This window comes from Cygnus olor, chromosome 18 (genome assembly GCF_009769625.2).
Source record: "Cygnus olor isolate bCygOlo1 chromosome 18, bCygOlo1.pri.v2, whole genome shotgun sequence".
Classification (NCBI taxonomy): domain Eukaryota; kingdom Metazoa; phylum Chordata; class Aves; order Anseriformes; family Anatidae; genus Cygnus; species Cygnus olor.
The window spans coordinates 3,729,746-3,748,138 of record NC_049186.1 but is presented as its reverse complement, the minus strand read 5'-3'; the positions used below and the strand labels follow the sequence as shown (position 1 = coordinate 3,748,138).

General features: G+C 39.7%; 2 protein-coding genes across 4 annotated transcripts in view; both read left to right on the top strand.

Moving 5' to 3' along the window:
* The first annotated feature begins 5,156 nt into the window (after positions 1–5,156).
* On the top strand, positions 5,157–13,056 carry FN3K (fructosamine 3 kinase). 2 transcript variants are annotated; one of them, XM_040530908.1, is made up of 7 exons: positions 5,157–5,173; positions 5,275–5,456; positions 6,532–6,683; positions 7,915–8,006; positions 9,199–9,281; positions 10,150–10,272; positions 11,014–13,056. In XM_040530908.1, exons 2-7 carry the CDS (start codon positions 5,316–5,318, stop codon positions 11,350–11,352), a joined length of 930 nt encoding a protein of 309 aa, XP_040386842.1. In that variant the 5' UTR covers positions 5,157–5,173; positions 5,275–5,315; the 3' UTR covers positions 11,353–13,056. The 2 variants fall into 2 exon arrangements, with proteins under 2 accessions (XP_040386842.1, XP_040386843.1); XM_040530909.1 differs by lacking the exon at positions 5,157–5,173 and having other exon boundaries at positions 5,321–5,403.
* Positions 13,057–14,119: 1,063 nt separating this feature from the next.
* The window catches only part of TBCD (tubulin folding cofactor D), a 129,796-nt gene continuing 125,522 nt past the window's right edge, over positions 14,120–18,393 (top strand). Inside the window, exons 1-4 of one of the 2 annotated variants that reach the window (XM_040530895.1) lie at positions 14,120–14,259; positions 14,433–14,636; positions 17,578–17,628; positions 17,825–17,922. In XM_040530895.1, the coding sequence (XP_040386829.1) occupies positions 14,444–14,636; positions 17,578–17,628; positions 17,825–17,922 (342 nt within the window). In that variant the 5' untranslated portion in view covers positions 14,120–14,259; positions 14,433–14,443. Of the gene's footprint in view, positions 14,260–14,356; positions 14,637–17,577; positions 17,629–17,824; positions 17,923–18,393 lie in introns of those variants that run through there. The other variant, XM_040530896.1, reaches the window with a different exon arrangement.

Here is an 18,393-nt window from a genome sequence, read left to right as displayed (position 1 = left end):
TCATTGTTGTCTCTGTTTTCTGAATTAAAACTTCATGGTTTGCTTTCATTCTTGGGGGGCTACTTGCTCTAGCCTTTTGAAAGTCCCTAGCTTGTTAGAGAGTTACGGTCGAAGTGGCTGATGGGAGCACAGTCATAGATTTTAATCAGGGGCAGTGTGTCATTGGAGAGAACATACAACATGCAGATAGGATCTAATGATACTATGCCTTCAAACTTTGTGTGTTTTGCCAGCTCTTTGGGTACTGTTGATGAAATGTTCTGTCTGTGTCCATATCCTTACACCTTTCACACAAATTTAACGCAGCTTAGTGCAACTAGTTGAGAAAATGTAGTTAGCAGTCAGTCTGATTAGATCCCTTAACAGATCATTTCCATGTCTTCATAGGTTGGGTATTAAGAAAAAAAAATCTTATCAGAAATAGTGGTCAGGCGTTGGAACAGGTTGCCCAGGGAAGCAGTGGAGTCACTGTTCCTGGGGGTGGTTAAGGAAAGGGTAGATGTGGTACTTAAGGACATCGTTTAGTGGGCAATATTGGTAGTAGGTGGACGATAGGACTAGATGATCTTGGAGGTCTTTTCCAACCTTAATGATTCTAGGATAATAAAGTTAGAAGTTATTTAACAAAGTTACTCGGTTTACAAATCTTCGACAAATCATGTTTATTTTGCTTAAATACTTGTTATCACTGGAAAATGAAAAGTAATAATGAATGTGGATTTTCTGTCAGTCATGGGCTAACGTGATAAATACTAAGTCTTGAAAGATCACCTTTTCCCAGTAGAAGAGGTACAAAATATTTTTTGTGATTGAAGGAAAATTGAGTTGTATGCAAGTTATGTACATAGAAACAGTTGTGTTTAGAATTCTAGGGATAGTAGGCTAATTTTTTTTTAAATCTGTTTTGTGCAACATCTAAAAATGATAGGTGTGTAAGGAGGAATGCGAATGGGATGTAATAGCAAGTTATACTGTGGATGCCTTAGTTTTGAGTTCTAATACACAGCAGTTTAATTAGAAGATAAAGAAGAGGATGAGATCTTCTTCTGAAAGCAGGCTGCTAGTGAACCCTAAAGAAGAAACCGCTGCAGTTCTATAAGGTAACTTTTTAAAATTATGTATTATATAGCTCTTTTCCACTCTTACAATTCTCTTTGATCATTTTGTTGTGCTTTGTGTTCTAGGCACGCCTTTGTTAATTATCTTATTCTCTCTAGTTTAAAGTTGATGTGTCCTGCTTTTTCTTCTGATGTATTCCTTCCTCTTGGCTCCCTCCACACATTCTGAATGTGGCAAGCCATGTTTCCTTTTACCAATGTTCTCATTTCATATTTCCTAGTTCTGTGTCATAATTTTGCTCGCTTTCCATGCTTATTTGGACAAGGAAAAGGGATAAAAGAACCACTCATTTTTATTTATTTTTTAGCATGCAGTGTACGTATACTTCTGTATTGTAGGAACATCTTGAGAGTGTTTTATAACTTAAGTCCCTTCTCAAGATGGATCACATCTGGTAATTAAGGCACACCAGAATCAATGAATTATTATTGTTGTTTTTAAAAATAATTATTTTCAATGCACTCTTCAATGAAATCTCAAAGAATTCACTGGAATTTCCCAAGGGGTGGCTAATATTGTATACTGAACTACAGCCTGTGCAATTGTATTGAAAATCAGATTTACAGGATTAAAGGAACTCTGAATAATTTGTCCTTTGATAGCTCTTCATTGAGCAACTGTAACTTTTATCAAAAGAAGGGAGATGCATGGGAATATCTGTCTTATGTATAACCTGAGGTCCATTGGAAAACAGATGTTAGAAGCAGAACAAAACAAGAAGAGTAGGGCAAGTGAACAATTACAAACCCCACTACAGCATGATCCTGAGGAGGGCTCTCAAGCTCGGAGCCCAGCAGCACTCAGGCACTGAGTCCTCTGCAGCCCCTCACCGGTTCCCCGCTCCCTTGCGATGCGTTTTATGCAGTCGGTGTCTTCCTGCGGGCCCTGGCCGTGGTGCTGAATGGGCTGTGCGGCCAGGATTCGTGGAGGTCCGCTGGGTGTTTTCAGACTGGTCCTTCAAGCCCGTATGGGATGCTTATGAACTGTTTTACTTCCTGTTTGAAATGATGTTTGAAGCTGCTTAGCTGGGAACTCTCGACAAATTTTTTTGCCGTGAGGGTGGTGAGGCACTGGAACAGGCTTCCTAGAGAGGCTGTGGATGTCCCATCCCTGGCAGTGCCCAAGGCCAGGGTGGATGGGGCTTTGAGCAACCTAGGCTGGTGGGAGGTGTCCTGACCATGGCAGGGGGTTGGAATTGGATTCTATGAAACAGCATGAAAAGAAATGTTAGGAAACTAGGCAATTCACCTTGTTAAATATTGATTCAGAATGGAAGCAAACAGAAATCTGGCCTATCTCTTGGCTACTCTCTATATGTGATGCAATATATTTGGATTAAACCAGTCCTTTTCCTGGTTTAAACAAAAGTGAAATATCAGAGTGTTCAGTGAGGTGTTATAGACACCTATTGACATCTTCACTGGAAATTGTAGAAGTGATCTGTAGTGGACTGGACTGCAAAAATTTGGGCTTCAGTAGGAATGTTGTGGATGAACACTCATTGTCCTTGTTCCCCCCCTCCCCTCCTCCCCCCCCCGCTTCTTAACAAGTAAATTGAAGAATGTGAAGAAAAAAAAGTTCTTTGCTTCTTGGCTATTTTGTTGCCAAAAGACTTCACTCCTTTCCCCAGGTGCTCAGTTGCAACCTATGGCATGATTCCTTCTTTTCAGCAGTTGGAGACCATTGGCCTAAAGATAGGGCACTCTTTAGGGCATTGTATATCTTGAAATCCAAATTGCTTTGCATTTTCACTATCTAGTCATATGATCTAACTGCCTCAAACTGCTCAAGATCACAACCATAATCAAGTTGCTTTGAGTGCAAGTGCACGTGTTTACTGTGATTTAACTTTGTCTCTACCTCACCCCAACACCACTTTCTGTAGCTCTTTTGTCGGTAATCTATTTGACAGCTAGTATGTAAGTGATGTGAACAGTATAAAATATTACAACTGGACTTCATAGAAGGATTGCTAGAAGAGTCAATACTTACTTTAAACATATAATGGAAAGGTCCAGCTAAGGTAACCTGGAACATGGCTTCTCACCACTTTTGAGTACTTCTCTGTATTTAAATCAGTGTTTCTGACTCCAGTCATGAGCTGCATTTTTCCAGCCTGTGCTCTTAATGTATAAGCAGCGTTCTGCTCACATAAATCTGGATGTTAGAAAAGTTTCTTCGTAGCCAGTCTGTAACTTTGAGAACCTAAATGCCTTTCAGTGCTAAGTACACACCTCCCATGAATCTCCAGTCTGCTCTAGAGTATCTGCATATCTACCAGGGCCTCCCACTGTGCTTTAGCTCCCCCTGAGAGTCTCACAGTTGCCCCTAGTGTCCTCTAGGATGCACTAGAGGCCTCTCAGTGCAGCCCTGAGACCTCCCATGGCCCTCCAGTGCAATCTAGTGTCCCCTGGATGCCTCCCAGTGCACTCTATCACTTCCACATGCCTCACAGCACCCCCTAGCCCTCCAGTTTAGGATACTCTAGAGGCCTCACAGGGACCCCCAGTGCACTCTAGAGAGCACTAGAGGCCTCCCAGTGTGCCCTAGAGGCTTTGAGGACCTTCTAGTGTAAGCTAGTACCCCTAGGAGAACTCACAGGGCTCTCCAGTGAGCTCTGGCACTCCCTAGAAACTTCCTAGGGTACTCTAGAGACCTCCAAGGGTCCCCAGTGCCCTTTAGTATCCCCAGCAGGCATCCTATGGCCTCCCAGTGCACCCTAGAATCTTCCAGGGCCTCCCTCTGTGGTCTGGCACACCCTGAAAGCCTCCCAGTTCTCCCTGTTGTGCTCTAATACCCACTGGAGACCTTTCAGGGCTGTCCAGTGCACTCTAGGATTTACTAGGGACCTCCCAGGGCCCCCCAGAGAGCTGCCTTGTGTACCACAATGAGCTATGCTCTGGTTTTGCTTGAGAAATAACTTACTATACCCATCTTCTGCTCCACGTAGGGTTATAACCAGTTGTGAGTGTAGTGAGAAGTCTACCTAAATTAAACGAGTATTTGTCCAGTAATCATTCCTTTCTTTGACTGACCCAAGTAGCTTGTACAAACAAATTCAAACAAGTAGTAGCAGAAAGAGAGAAATGCAGTGTGTCAGTGGTAACGATCCCGAAAGTCCCTGCAGGGATGGTAGGCATACATGCTCCAAGTAGGAACAAGAACTGCCAGATAGTGACGTGTGAAGATTTGATCATAGCTGCGTAACCACGGGCATTATCTTATCTTTATTATTATCTTATCCATGCATTATTTGAACAAATACTGTAGGGTCTGGGTTACAAGATGTTGTACTGAGGGTGTCTGTGCCCTTTGTCAGTATTAAGTGATTAACTCAAGCACAACCAAAGCATCTTCCTGGGTATAACAGAATATGAAATGAGATTAAAAGGTGAAATTACTTCTTAAAAATGACATTAAATCAGAAGAAGCATCTAGGAAAAGTAACTGTCCCAAATTAATTTACCAGTTTGAATTTTACTATGAATTTTCACTTGATAATGTCCAGAAATGGTCACCTTAGTATCTCACTGATTTGAGGGAACTTTCAGACAGTAAAAAGCTCTTGTTTCTTGCCAGAGAGTGCATTGCGTCCTGAGACAGAAAGCATTCTAAACATTTTAGTAATGACAACAGAACTTCTGTCTATGCAACGTAACTACAAGCAGAGAAAAAATAAAATATTCTCCCTGTATTTGTGTTGGCTGCCTTACAGTCATCAGCATGTTTTAATCGCGTCCTGATGGACTGCAACTTTGTTTTTCATACCTTAAAGAACCGCAATAGCGCAACAAATGTGCACGGATTGTATTGTTGCATTTAGTCTCCCTCTAGTGGATCGCTTGCAAAATTACCTCTTTACCAAAGCAAACACAGAGCTTAAAAAAGAAAAACGGCTTCAAACTACAAATACCAGCAGCTCTCAGCACAGTTGAGAAAGGACCCAGGACACACCTCTCAGTCTTATTCTCACAAATATTTATTTCTTGTCTAGCTATAAAAGCCAATGTGAAACTAAGCATTTTGAAACATTATCTCTGGATTTACTTGGGAGGTGCTATTTTGTTATTATTATTTATTTGGTGAGTGGCCCTTTCTACCTCATAGCAGAGTGACAGAGAAAGAAGGACCCAGACCTTTAATCTTGTTTTGCAGTGCAGTTAGCAGAAGGCAGCTGCAGCAGCCTGGAAATTACCATGGAAGAGATCCTGAAAAGAGAATTGAAAACTTCGGTTCTGAAAGCCTTTGGGAGCTCGGGAGGAGGATACATTAGCCAAGGCCAAGGTTATGAAACAGACAGTGGAAGAGTATTTGTTAAAATCAACCATAAGCCTCAGGTTAATGCTAGTAGATATTTAACTGTTAATATTATTGCATGTTGAGAACTTTTTCTTTTCAATGTGGATGATTGTTGATGATTTTGAGTTCTGTTTTTTTCTGGCTTACTTGTAATTATTCCAGCTTTCCTTTCAGTTTTCTTTTAAAAGCTGTAGTCTATTTTACATCAAATTTTAACGGAGTGGCTTTGGTTAATGCAAAATGAGGTGTAATGCTATATGATAACCCTCAACAACAGGACTCAGTCTTGCTATATGTAAATAAGGGGCTGAATACAGAGCTGTTATTGTACTGCTTAGTCTAGAAAAGCCTAAAGCTGAATTTGCATTCACTGCTTTCCTTTTCATCTTCTATTTGTGAGAATAGAATAGTGCTAGTGAGGGAGGAAACAAAGGGTGCCAGTGCTAAAACTCTGTTTGTTTGTTTGTTTGTTTTAAGCTAGAGGTTTCAAACTTCCTCTTTGTCCTTTGGGTTTCTAGCAGTAGGATTCTTGCAATATTTCAGGCTAAGCTCTTGGCTTTTCTATTACTAAATGAATACAGTACTCAACTGTCTTTTGCACACAGGACATCAGAATTTTGCTTTATTAACAAGAAAAAAAAAAGAAAAAAAGCATCCTAAAACTGCTGTGAGGAACAGCACCTTCACTTCAAAAATGCTGAGTACAGGCTTAATTTCTGTACTTTTATTTCTATCTGGTGGCCATTGACCTGCATGGAGAGGAGAACCAGTTTAAGGATTCAGACTTTTACTTCATTTAGTAGCGGCCACCTGTAATTTTGAAGGAGGAGGTCTTGGGTTTTATCCGTAAAGATCCTTTAACACCTGAGTAATTGATCTCCATAAGCAACTAGGAGTTTCAGGTGAAATATTACATATCCTACTACCATGGAACAAATTTGGGAAATATAAAAATAATATTTGAATTAAAGTACTTGAGTCTCCCTGTGTGGATTGAAAGCTACATTCTTTTATCAAGACTAATTAAGTCTTTGTAAACAGCGCTGTTTTTTTCCAAAGTACTTGTTCCAGATGTCTGTAGTTTAGCCTCAGGATATTCTTATTCCTTAACAGGCTAGAAAAATGTTTGAAGGGGAAATGGCAAGTTTGGAATCAATTCAGAAAACCAATATTGTGAGAGTGCCTCAGCCTATTAAAGTAATTGACCTTCCTGGAGGAGGAGCAATGTTTGTCATGGAGTACCTAAAGATGAAGCACCTCAACAAGTACGTTTGTTCATCTTGTTCTCTTTACTGTGTCTTTGCGATATTTTTCTTACGCTTGGTCAGAAATCTTCCCGAGAAGAACCTCACTGTTCTCAGAGATACAGCATGTTATCTGTCAAGATCCACATTTCTGTGCATGTATACATATTTTATATATGTATATATAAATATTTATGTATATATATATATATATATATATATACATATACATATATATATATATATATATATATATAATATATGTATATTTGTGTGTGTGTGCACTCCAGCCCCATGCTTTGCTCTTCCCTGGCCCTCTGCCTGGAACAAAAATGACACACTTCGCCACTCTAGCACCATGTATGCTGCCTGGTTGACCAGTCTATCTGCACATGCTGCAATGCTACTAAAGTGAATGTGAGAATGGCCAAGTATAGTCCTTCTTTCCCTGGTGAGGTAGATAATGTATTAATTCCACTTTATCAGTCACCCAGCCTGAACATGGAATTAGGCTTTTAAGAGTCATCCCCTTGTTCCGCTGCTCTAAGGGAACATAATAATACCTATGTCTCCTCTGGCAGTTGTTTGTCAAACCAATCTATTTTTACTGGAAGGACAACAGTATGTCCACAGCCTCCGCAGTCCATTCCAATCCATCCCACCTGTTCCTAGGAGAGATTTTCTAATGTCTAACCTCAGTTGTCCTTGCTGAAATTTTAAACCTGTTAGTTCTTTTCTACACATTCTGGGCATGGAGAAGCAATTTGTTTCCTTTCATGCAGCTCCTGTTTAAATACCTGCACAGTATTTAACTAGTTTTTGTTCATTTTTTTTCTTCTACAGTAAGTAACCTCAATTCGATCCTGCTTGTGGCTTTTTTTTTTAATTTTGCCATGCTTATTGCTGTCCAACTGATCTGTGTGAGACTCCAGAGTAGATACCATGTACTATTCTCTGTTCTTTTTATGTGGAATTGACAAGGGGGATTACTTGATGGCTTGCACTCTATGCTCTTCTTTATGCAGCCTTGTGTTTTGTTTACTTTTTATTGCAAGAACATTGATTTATATTCATTTTTATTATGTTATAACCCATATAATCAGAGTCACTGTCTTTTAGCCATTTGCTCCCTATTATGTACTTGTGAAGTTGATTATTTCTGGCAAATTTAGAACTTTCAACCATACTATGCTAGTATTGGTCATATTGAATTGAACTCTTTCCAGTTTTGTTTTGTTCTTTGTTTCTATAGATACTCTTCAAAGCTTGGAAAGCAGATAGCAGAGCTTCATCTTTATAACCAGTCACTCAGAGACAAGTTGAGAAAGGAGGGAAACACAGTTGGTAGAGTATAAATATAATGTACTAAAACAAAAAATGAAACAGTAATTTGTCTGTGGTGTAATACTGCTTTATTGTAATTTTAATGGTTACAGTCAATACTGGGGCACTGTTTCATGAGATATACTTCCTGTCCCTATGCCACACTTCTCAAATGTGGAGATCATATACAGCAGCCATAATTACTATTGTAAATTTTAAATATAAAGTCCTTTTATCCTTCACAAAACTAAATTAACATATCTTTAATTCTTTATTTTGCATATGTTTTGTGTATAAAATTATGCTGATACTGAAATTTAGTATGAAATAATATTTGATAGCTTTCAGCATTTTTTAAGTCAAACTGAAGATTTAGAGAAATGTCTTTCTCAGCATTAGTTAAACCTTTCAGCCTCATGTACAATCACTGTGTTAAAATGTTCTTGACCTTAGACTTTTTTTTTACTGTTGGTTCAGACAATTAACTTTTACAAAATATGGTCCTAGTTATTAATTTCCATTTAAAGAAGTTTAAAGGGGATTATATTTTTGAACTCAAATATGTGGCAAAACAGACAATTGCTGCTCCTTGCAGACAACTATAATTCAGAAGTGTAAGGTCATGATCTGGTTTCTATTGACTTCCATGAAATGATTTCCATCATTCGTTGAAAATTGGATTAGGATACAAATGAAAAAAATAGGAAACCATACAAAGAATTCTTATTTTACAGTTGCTAGTATTAAAATATGAACCACCAGTTTGTACCTGCATGTTTCCCACAATTTCAGGGATGTACAGAGTTTGACTCTTAGTGGTGTACATATTATATTTTGTTGTGTGGTTGACTTTTTGTTTGTTTGGGCTAGATTACTGGCAGGTCACAAATGTGTGGATCAAAAATAAGACATGTTGAATGACGTCCAAGAATTGGAAAGGTGGATTGAAAATCTGATCTGGACTGTTCTTGAATGTGCAGCTCATTTTATCCCCCCCAAAAAGTCCCTAATTGTGACATTTCCATTTAGAACCTTCAAGCTTAAGATAGTTCCTTTCATTTTTAGAGAATGTTTTGACAGTGAAATAAGTGTAACTTATAAGTTTCCATGCTTAAAATTACTTCTTATGACTATTATCTGCAATTTAGTTCTGTGTTTGCAAGCATGACTATGTAAGAATCTCAAGATTCCTTGTGTTTATTGTGTTTCTTAGGTAAAGGAGCCAGTCACTCTGAGTTTCAGTATGTGGATAAGTTTGGATTCCATGTAGCCACTTGCTGTGGTTACATACCACAGGTATGTTCCACATCTGTGAACGCTAATGTATTCTTAGAGTTCTGTTAACTCCTTATACAAAGGCTTGGTTTGTTGGCCATCAGCTTTATGATAACAGTTCTTTCACAGTTTCATTTTGATCTGATGGTGAAGCAAATATGATGGCTCTTAAATGTGTGTAGCTTGCTACCATGCATGTAGCAAGTAGAACGGATTGAATAAGAATTTGAAATTATTTGGTGGTTCTTTAACTTGGTGATACTTAACATAATAAGTATCCCTTTACAAACCATGTCTTTGTTTCGGGTTTTCTAACCCCCTGCTATATGGATTTCAAATGCTTACATCCACTGTTCTTAGAGGGCCTCATCACATAAGACGTAGGAACTGTCTCTGAGATAAATCAGTTATGTGCTGGCTCTGCACATGATAGAGTTTCATTCTGCTGCTTAACTGAATGAGTGTTCTGTATTTCATACACTTTGTGAAGTACAGCTTTTTCCCAAATTAGAAACACATTACCTAATAAAAATTAAACAATCCTTTTGCATTTCCAGAAAGAATTTGGAATATAATATGGAACAACTGAAATGGACTCATCAGAAACTGTACCTATAAAACACATTACAAAAATTTCAGTGAATGAAAATAGACAGAATCTCAACCTATATCTCATGTTAAAGACAGCCCCACTAGGCATGGAATAGAGCGAGACTTAAAACTCAGCAATTGACTAAATGTTTAACAGCATTCTAATTAGCATGTCTAATAGTAACATTGTCTAGACCATTGTGTCAGCATCAAACATCTTAACTTGACATGGATTATTAATATTGACTGTGCATATGTTAACATTGTTTATTATAAACCTCTGCATCATATTTTCTAGGTGAATGAATGGCAGAGTGATTGGCCTTCTTTCTTTATTCGTCACAGACTCCAGGCGCAATTGGATTTGATTGAAAAAGATTATGGAGACAGAGAAGCAAGAGAACTTTGGTCACAGTTAAAAGTAGGAGCCATGTCTTAAATACTTTTTTTAGAAAGTTAGAAATTATGTACAAGTGGTATTTTGAATGTGTTTTATAACAGATTTACATAGCTTTTATTAAACAGCTGTAACTAAATTAGTTTCATGGCAGTTAGCTGAAAAGAATTCATGTTGCTCTTCCATTTTTTAATAGATAGTGAAAATAAACCTGCAAGTCAACACTGACATAAATTTCTTTGAATACCTCAAATAAGAATATGTTAAATCCTGTCTAAGAACTTGGTGTTGCAAACTGGGTAAGATTCTGCTGCCCTGGCAGATTTTTTTAATTGGTCCAGGCTCACAGCTGAGACTCTGGTCCTGGTCATACTCTATGCAGTGATTAAGAAACAACCAGGAAGGTATTCCTCTGCAAGTTGCACAGCACAAACGTGTTCCCAGATGTTTCCTGCTGCCCCTTTTGTCACTGACTCCATTTATTTTATGTCTTATGATCTCCCATACCGTTCATCTCTAGAAACAATACATTAATTCCAGATGTTGATAGAGTGTGCATTAAATGAGTTGCTAAGCTGAAGAACACTTATTACTGGCTTGCAGTTTAGGTTTATGCACATAGCCATCAACTTCAAAATTGCTCCATGAAGACTGAAAACAGGTAGCATTTGAGCAGCTTAGTCTCATATAAACTATGCTACTTTGTTTATTTAATATTTTGTTTAAAGTTCTTTAATTGTTGCATATTTGTTCTTGTTCTTTCAGATAAAGATTCCTGAAATGTTCCGTGATGTAGAAATTGTTCCTGCCCTCCTGCATGGGGACATGTGGGCAGGAAATGTGGCTGAGGATGACTCTGGGCCAATTATCTTTGACCCTGCTTCCTTCTATGGCCATTCAGAGTTTGAACTGGCCATTGCTGGAATGTTTGGTGGCTTTAGCAGCTCATTTTTCTCTGCCTATCACAGTGAAATACCCAAAGCTCCAGGATTTGAGAAACGAAATAAATTGTATCAGCTCTTTAATTACATAAACCACTGGAACCATTTTGGGACAGGATACCGAGGGTCTACCCTAAATCTAATGAGAAAACTTTTAAAATAATCAGATTGGTATGAGAAATAATGACCCAGTCCCTTAAGTAATTAGCAACCCATGCTTATCAGGAGTAATACAAGGTAGAAATCAATGTTGATGCTAAAACACCGGACATATAAAAGGCTCGGAATAATTTTGAGCCTCACTAAATGTTGAGAGTGATTGTGTAATTTTTAACTCATACACTGGCTTACTAGCACTGATTCATATCCTGCTGAAGGAAAAGACTGCATTGTTTATGAAGTCTCCACTAGGTTGGAAAAGTAGCGTGACAGTCAGCCTAACCTTACTCTCCATACAGAGTCTCACATCTTAGCTGCTGCATATCCACAGTTGTTTGCATCTTGCCACTCCTGCAGCAGTTCATTATTGAGAGTTACTGCGGTAGGAATGTGGTACTGGAAGTAATCACTGGTTTCCTATCTCTCCCCTTTTTTAATCTGTTTTAGTTTTTCCTTCCATCTGTTTCCACCCCTTTTCCCATTTATGTTTGTTTTTGTTCCTTTCCCATGTAAGAGCTATGGTCCAAAATCTAAATCAGATTCTATGAATCTTAAAATGAAAACATTCTCTTTTTGATTTAAAGGTAAACAGGGCCCTTTCGACTGCTTTTGGCAAGCACATATAATAGCATTTCTAATATTTATTTTAATTTAATGTAATTTACTTGCATGCTTTTGTTTTTCTCGCCATATGAGAAGTTCAGTCACAGTGGTATTTCTTAAAAGGGATGTCTCTGGAATTCCTTGGTAATTAACTGTACAGTCAGAAAGTGGATTGTCACCAACAAGTTTGACAATGTCATATAGTTTTAATATGATATGTCAATGTGTTGTACTATGATAATAACACCTAAATAACTGTAAAAACAGCAAACAGTAGGAGGGAGGTTTAGTTGTTTTCATGACAAGAAAGTATCTATTTTGCTGCTGTGTCAGTTGGTGTTTGCTGTATTTCAATTTTAGAAAGTAATGTACAGTAGGCAAAGCTAGTCTGTTCTGCCACTGCAGTTTTATTGAACAGTGTCAAATTGGATGGCTTTATACTGTTTTATAGTATTCCTGTTTTATTTTTTTAGAAAACATAGGCAATGAGGATGTGGGGAGAAAACTGTGCAACAAGAACACTGGCATACAATCTGAGCTAGAGTACATTAACAAATTCATGTTTTTAATGGAAGAAAGTGGTAAAGAAAGTAAATTTAAGTACAGTCCAACATATACTTACGTGAATCAGGATATGTGAATGAGAATCAAAGGAACCTATGTCTTTAGGATTCAGAGGGCTGTAATTACTAGTACCTAAAATGTTATATTCAGAAATGCTCAAATATTTAGACTTTCTATCAGCTTTAAATGGCTGTGCTATAAAGAGTTCTTAAAATTATATTTTGTAATTTACACTATTTAAAAATATTTTAGTTCTTTGTAATATAATACAATACGTTTAATTTTTTTACTTCCTTTGAATTTGGGCTACAATGAATGGGGTTATAACACTTGATACAATTATAGCAGTGGAGGAGTGGAATAATAGAGTGAGAATACAGTTGAAATTGTAGCTGACAGCTAGAAGATTCAGGTCTGACTAAACAGCAAAGTGCATGAATACTAGTATTAATTTTTGCAAAAATGCAGGTATTGCGTTGCAAAGTACATATGAACTTAAGAATTTTAATTGTCCAATAAAATAATTGCACTGCAGAAACTAGCTATTTTGTCTCTCTGCCTTTTGTGGTTGTGATGATGAATTTGAGCCTGAAGATGGATATTTGAGTATGAATGGAGGTGCCAGATACTGGACAAGAAGCTACTTGGCCTTATATCCAGACCAGATTTAAATGTTTCTCTGATTTTCCTTTTGTGATCAAGGGAGAGGAGGGACCACCTCTGAGGGCGACTCATCTCCCCCCAAACACCGGTGAGGTCTGATCCTTGGGAGTGCATTTTCTACCACGTGAAAAGATAATCTGAGGTGATTTACTCAATGTCTTACTTTAGACTCTGACTTTAGTTTTCTAGAGCTGGCAACATGCCAAGACAGAAGTGGAAACGTAGTGCTGCTATCTGGTAAAATATTCAGTGGCGGAGGAAGATGTGTGGTAAAAGATGAGGGGATGGAAACGTGGTACGTCTAGGGGTGAAGTATGGCCAAGCATCTTCCTCAGGGACCTTGCAGGAAAGAATCTGACCCAAGAACTAGTAAATGCTGTAAGGGGGCAGCCATTTCTTTTCCTTCCCCGTTCTTCTGTAGCTTTCACCATTCCAACTTTGTTTCCAGAATTTTCTGTGATTTAGATTTGACTTGACAAATACCCTGCCTGCCCCAAAAAATTGTACAACTGTTAAGAAACAGAGGTGATGAGGGATAACACTGAACTGGGTGCCTTTCACATGCCATTTTGCAACCTGTGAAAAATGCCTTGAGGCAAATCCCCCCAATTTTTAGGGCCACAAGAAAGCCTTGGTGGAGGCACTGTGGTGCTGAGCCTGTTGAACCCTAGAATCATAAGGTTGTAAAAGCCCTCCAAGATCATCTGGTCCAACCACCCCACTACCACCACTGACAACCACTAAATCATGTCGCCAAGCACCCACCCTTTCCTTGAACACCCCCAGTGTTGGTGACTCCAGCACCTCCCCGGGCACCCCCTTCCAACGCCTGCCCGCTCTTTCTGAGAAGAAATGTCTCCCAGTTTCCAAGCACCACGGCCAAACACCCTGCATTGCCTGTCAGCGCCATCCCCCTCCAGCCCCCCTTCGGGGCCGGGCCTTCCCTCAGCAGCCCGCCCTTCGCCAGGGGTGGGGCCGCGGAGCCGTCCCTGCGCCTTTCGGCCCGCGCGGCGCACCGTAGCAGGCAGCCTGCGGCCGGCGGCGCGCGGGGAACGGAGCGGGGAGCGCGGCGGTTGCCAGGGTAACGGGGCGGGGAGGGGGTCCCGGGGCCGCCCGCGGCCTGTGAGGGGCGGCGGGGCCGGGCTGGGCCTCGGCTCTGAGGGGCGGTGGCGCCTGAGGGCCGGGCGGGGAGCGGAGCGGAGCGGTCGGGGCGGCTTCAGGCCAGGGCAGGCGTAACGCGGCCGCTGCCCCCAGGTGCCGCTGCCATGGCTCTGGGCGAGGCGGACGCGTTGGGCCCCGAGGCGGAGGAGAGCAGGGCCCAGGAGCTGGACGTGATCGCCCGCGGGAGCGCCCTGGAGAGCTTCACGGAGAGCCAGGAGGTGCGGGGGCTCGTCGGGGGCCTGGCGGCCGTGTGCGGGGACCGGACGGCTCGGGAAACGGCCGTGGAGAAGTTCATAGGTGAGCACGGCGACCGGGGGCTGCGCGTTATCGTGGCCTTTAAAGGAGGGGTCTTACTAAAAAAAGGACTGAAACATTGATTTTGGTTTAATTATAATACCGAAACTTCTTTCAACAGGTACCTTGGGTTCATTTTTTCTTCACGGTTTTCCAGATGCACGCATGTCCTGCTCACACACACCACTTAAAAGCTGGGCCTTGTATTTAAGAGATCTCAGCCTTGTATTTAAGAGATCTCAGGAGGCCTGTGTAGCCTCCTGTTCAAATGCAGAAAATAGTTTAGCAAAAGTTAATGGTCAAAAAATTAGCCAAACTTAATGGTCAAAATACTGTTTCATCATCTGTTTTTGACAAAATAAAACTAGGTAGGCACACAATAAACCTGAAAACCATAAATTTGGAAATCTGATCCTGCAGAAATTATCCTATTGAATGAACTGACAGTGATCTGTCTAAGGAGGCTAACAGTGAACATCTAACTGATCAGAGAGAAGTAGCAAGAACATATTTGTGTTGATTGTTCAGTGTCACAGGTGAGATGGCAGAATGTGATGGCATAAGAAAACGTATTGAAAAGCCTTAGCCACTGAAAAGCCATCTCTCCTCCAGCTGATCATCCTGCTGTGCCTCTTTCACATCATATGTGCTGCCTCGGTTTATTTAGACTGTATGGTCTTCCTGCACGCATCTCCACTCTATCACATAATATTTTAGCAGAAAAATTGTATTGCTACCCACGGAAATACTGACATTTGCACTTCTTGGGAACATGTCATTTGAAGGTAGGGGGGTGTAGCTGTATAACAGGTATCAGTATCAGAAGTATCATTGTTCACTAAATACAGCATTAATGTGTACTTTAACAGTACTGATACACATCATACGCATTGCTCAAAACTTAGTTCTAACATTTCATGTCATAGGGAATCGTTTGACCTTTAATAGGCAAAAAATGTCCCAAATATGGTAACAGACTAAATGAGTGGGTTATAAATTTGAAGGTGAGGAAACATCTTAATCTATGCGCAGATAATGCAATAATAATCAGTTAATGAGCATTTTAATGCAGGTCTCCGAAACACTCACAAGAGCATGTGATGCTTTTTTATGAACTGTTAAGAGCAGAAGTCTGGATTAGGTAGTTTAATCTGCAACAAGTTTTGCAGGAAAATGTAGGAAGATCTTTCCTTGAAATAATAATACTAGAATCACTTTTTTGTGGTTCATCCTTTTCACTGTTTTGATCTGGTGGTTTATTTTAGATTACCAGACTCTGATCTGGGAAAACAATTTGACAGGATAATGAATTGTAGTTAAATTCCACTTCTGCGTTTGAGACTTGATGGAATTTCTTGTACTCTCTAATACTGTTATTTGTACACAGCTTAAGATATTGTTAATTACAGCAGGGAAAGTAGTGATAATTAGGAGTGCAGGCTTCCCTCTTGATTTAGACAGCACTATGGAATACCAATGCAACTGTAGAAGTTAGTGTAAGGAGAGTGTTGGACTGGCTGTGTCATGAAGGTGGTTATGCAGTGTCATCCAGTGGTCAGCGATATGTCCTGCTGGCAAAGTTGTGTTGCATCTTCAGAGTTTGATGTGACGAGGAGAAAGGGATAGAGAGAAACAAATGCAGGAAAATTAAAGATTAAGAGGATATTTTAGTTTTCTAAGTAAAAGCTATTTTCTGACCAAATATCTAAAATGACCTAGGCAATCACCAGTTGATACTGGATCATTTAATGATCTCTCTTTGAAGCGTAGCTTTCATTTCTGTGGCTGCATGGCATTGATTCTAGGTATAAATTGAAATACTTTAATTTCTAAAATCTGTGGCAAGTTGGTCTTAGTATTTGCAATATACAATTTCAATTTATCTTTCCTCAAGCCCATTCCCAAAAGGAAGATAATATATTACTGGCAGCAGGATGAAGTAATGTGGAAAGTTGAAGAGCACGGGATTTAGGGATAGTAATAGCTACAGTTTGTGTTTGTCCAGGTTAAATTTTGTCAAGACATTTTTGTTCTTTGCTGTATAATTTCCTTTGTTCTATTTCAAAATAAAAAAGCCTAGTTCTGAGAGTTGTGAAGAGCACCTTTCAATGCAAAGTACTATGATGTTTTTTGCTGCTATGGTCAGGAAGCTCAAAACAGAGAAGAATTTTGCAGTGCTTATGTCCTGTTTTCAGTGGTGGAACTATACCCTTAAATATGTTCCAAGCATGGCAAGGAAGATAGCCTTGTGATGAAACCGTGTGTGTCCAGGTAGAATTTCCCTATGACTGTATTAGCTTAGGGTTGGAAGAGTATCATACTACTATACTTCGTGATGTTAAGATATCTTTGTGTGGGTGTTTTAAAAAGAATCAGAAACTTGACGTGCTAACAAATAGAATAGCGTGTAGAAGTAAGTGGGATGTAGTATGTTAATGGAGAAGATGTGAACAGCAAGCACAATTGTGTAAAGCAGCATTCAGGTTGCTGACTAGGTTGGAATGCAGTGTAAGGCTGGTTTGTCTGCAGCAGCTACGGTCTGTTCTGGTTTAATGTCCTCTGTTTGCAGAGTTCCATCAGAAGCTGGTAAGTTGTTGGCAAAGGAGAACCACAAAGAGCTCTGCAGTGAGGGGTAACAGCAGACTCAGTGCTGGCGCGTTTCATTTAACGGTGAGATTTGTCCACAGTAATTTGAGAGATTCCTGGAAGAGAGTTTTTGATGAATTTTAGGTAAATGATGGCATGACAGACAGCCTCTATTTTTACAATAACTGCTCTGTTGTCTTCTTGCTTTTTGACCTCACTTAAAGGTGTGGCAGTAGTTAGCACAAGGATATTGAAATTTTAAACTAAAACTGTCTAGAATCAAGGGTGTATCTCACAATTGATGGCTGTAAGGGCCTTTCATTTGAATAGCTGGTCACAGATACCTTTTCCTTTTCAGTTATAATGGACAAGTACCAGGAGCAGCCTCACTTGTTGGATTGCCACTTAGGTAGGAACGTCATCTTGTATATAATACTTTTTTGTGTATATACTTGAAACTCTCTTAAACTAGAAAGTTCATATTTGCATTACATGATTGTTGTGGTTGGTAGCAGATATATGACGATCATCTCCCTTTCTATTATTAGAAATATGAGAAATTGTAAGCTGTTTTGTTCTCACTTTCTTTTCTCTCCTTTCATTAGAATGGATGATGAATTTGTTGCTGGATATAATACGGGATAGTGCATCTCCTTCCGAGCTATTTCATCTGGCTTTTAAGTTTCTTTACATCATTACAAAGGTACAAAACCCCAAAAACAAATGTAACATTCTGTAACTGAAAGTACGTAGGTTTCCAATATTCAAATTGCAGTGTGAAAGATTAGTTCTTTTTCATTCTTTTTTTTCCCTCATAATTTTCATGATACCTTATGCTATTCAATGATCCAGAGTAGTAAAAACCAAGGTCAGAATGCAAAAAAAAAAAAAAAAATCAGATTTTGAGATACTGAGCGGACAGGCTCGAGAGGTAGGCCTGTGCAAACCTCATGAGGTTCAACAAGGCCTAGCGCAAGGTCCTGCATCTGGGTTGGGGCAATGCCAAGCACAAATGCAGGCAGGGCAGAGAATGGATCGAGAGCAGCCCTGAGGAGAAGGACCTGGGGGTGTTGGTTGATGTGAGCCGGCAATGTGCACTTGCAGCCCAGAAAGCCAACTGTGTCCTGGGCTGCAGCAAATGCAGCGTGGGCAGCAGGGTGAGGGAGGGGATTGT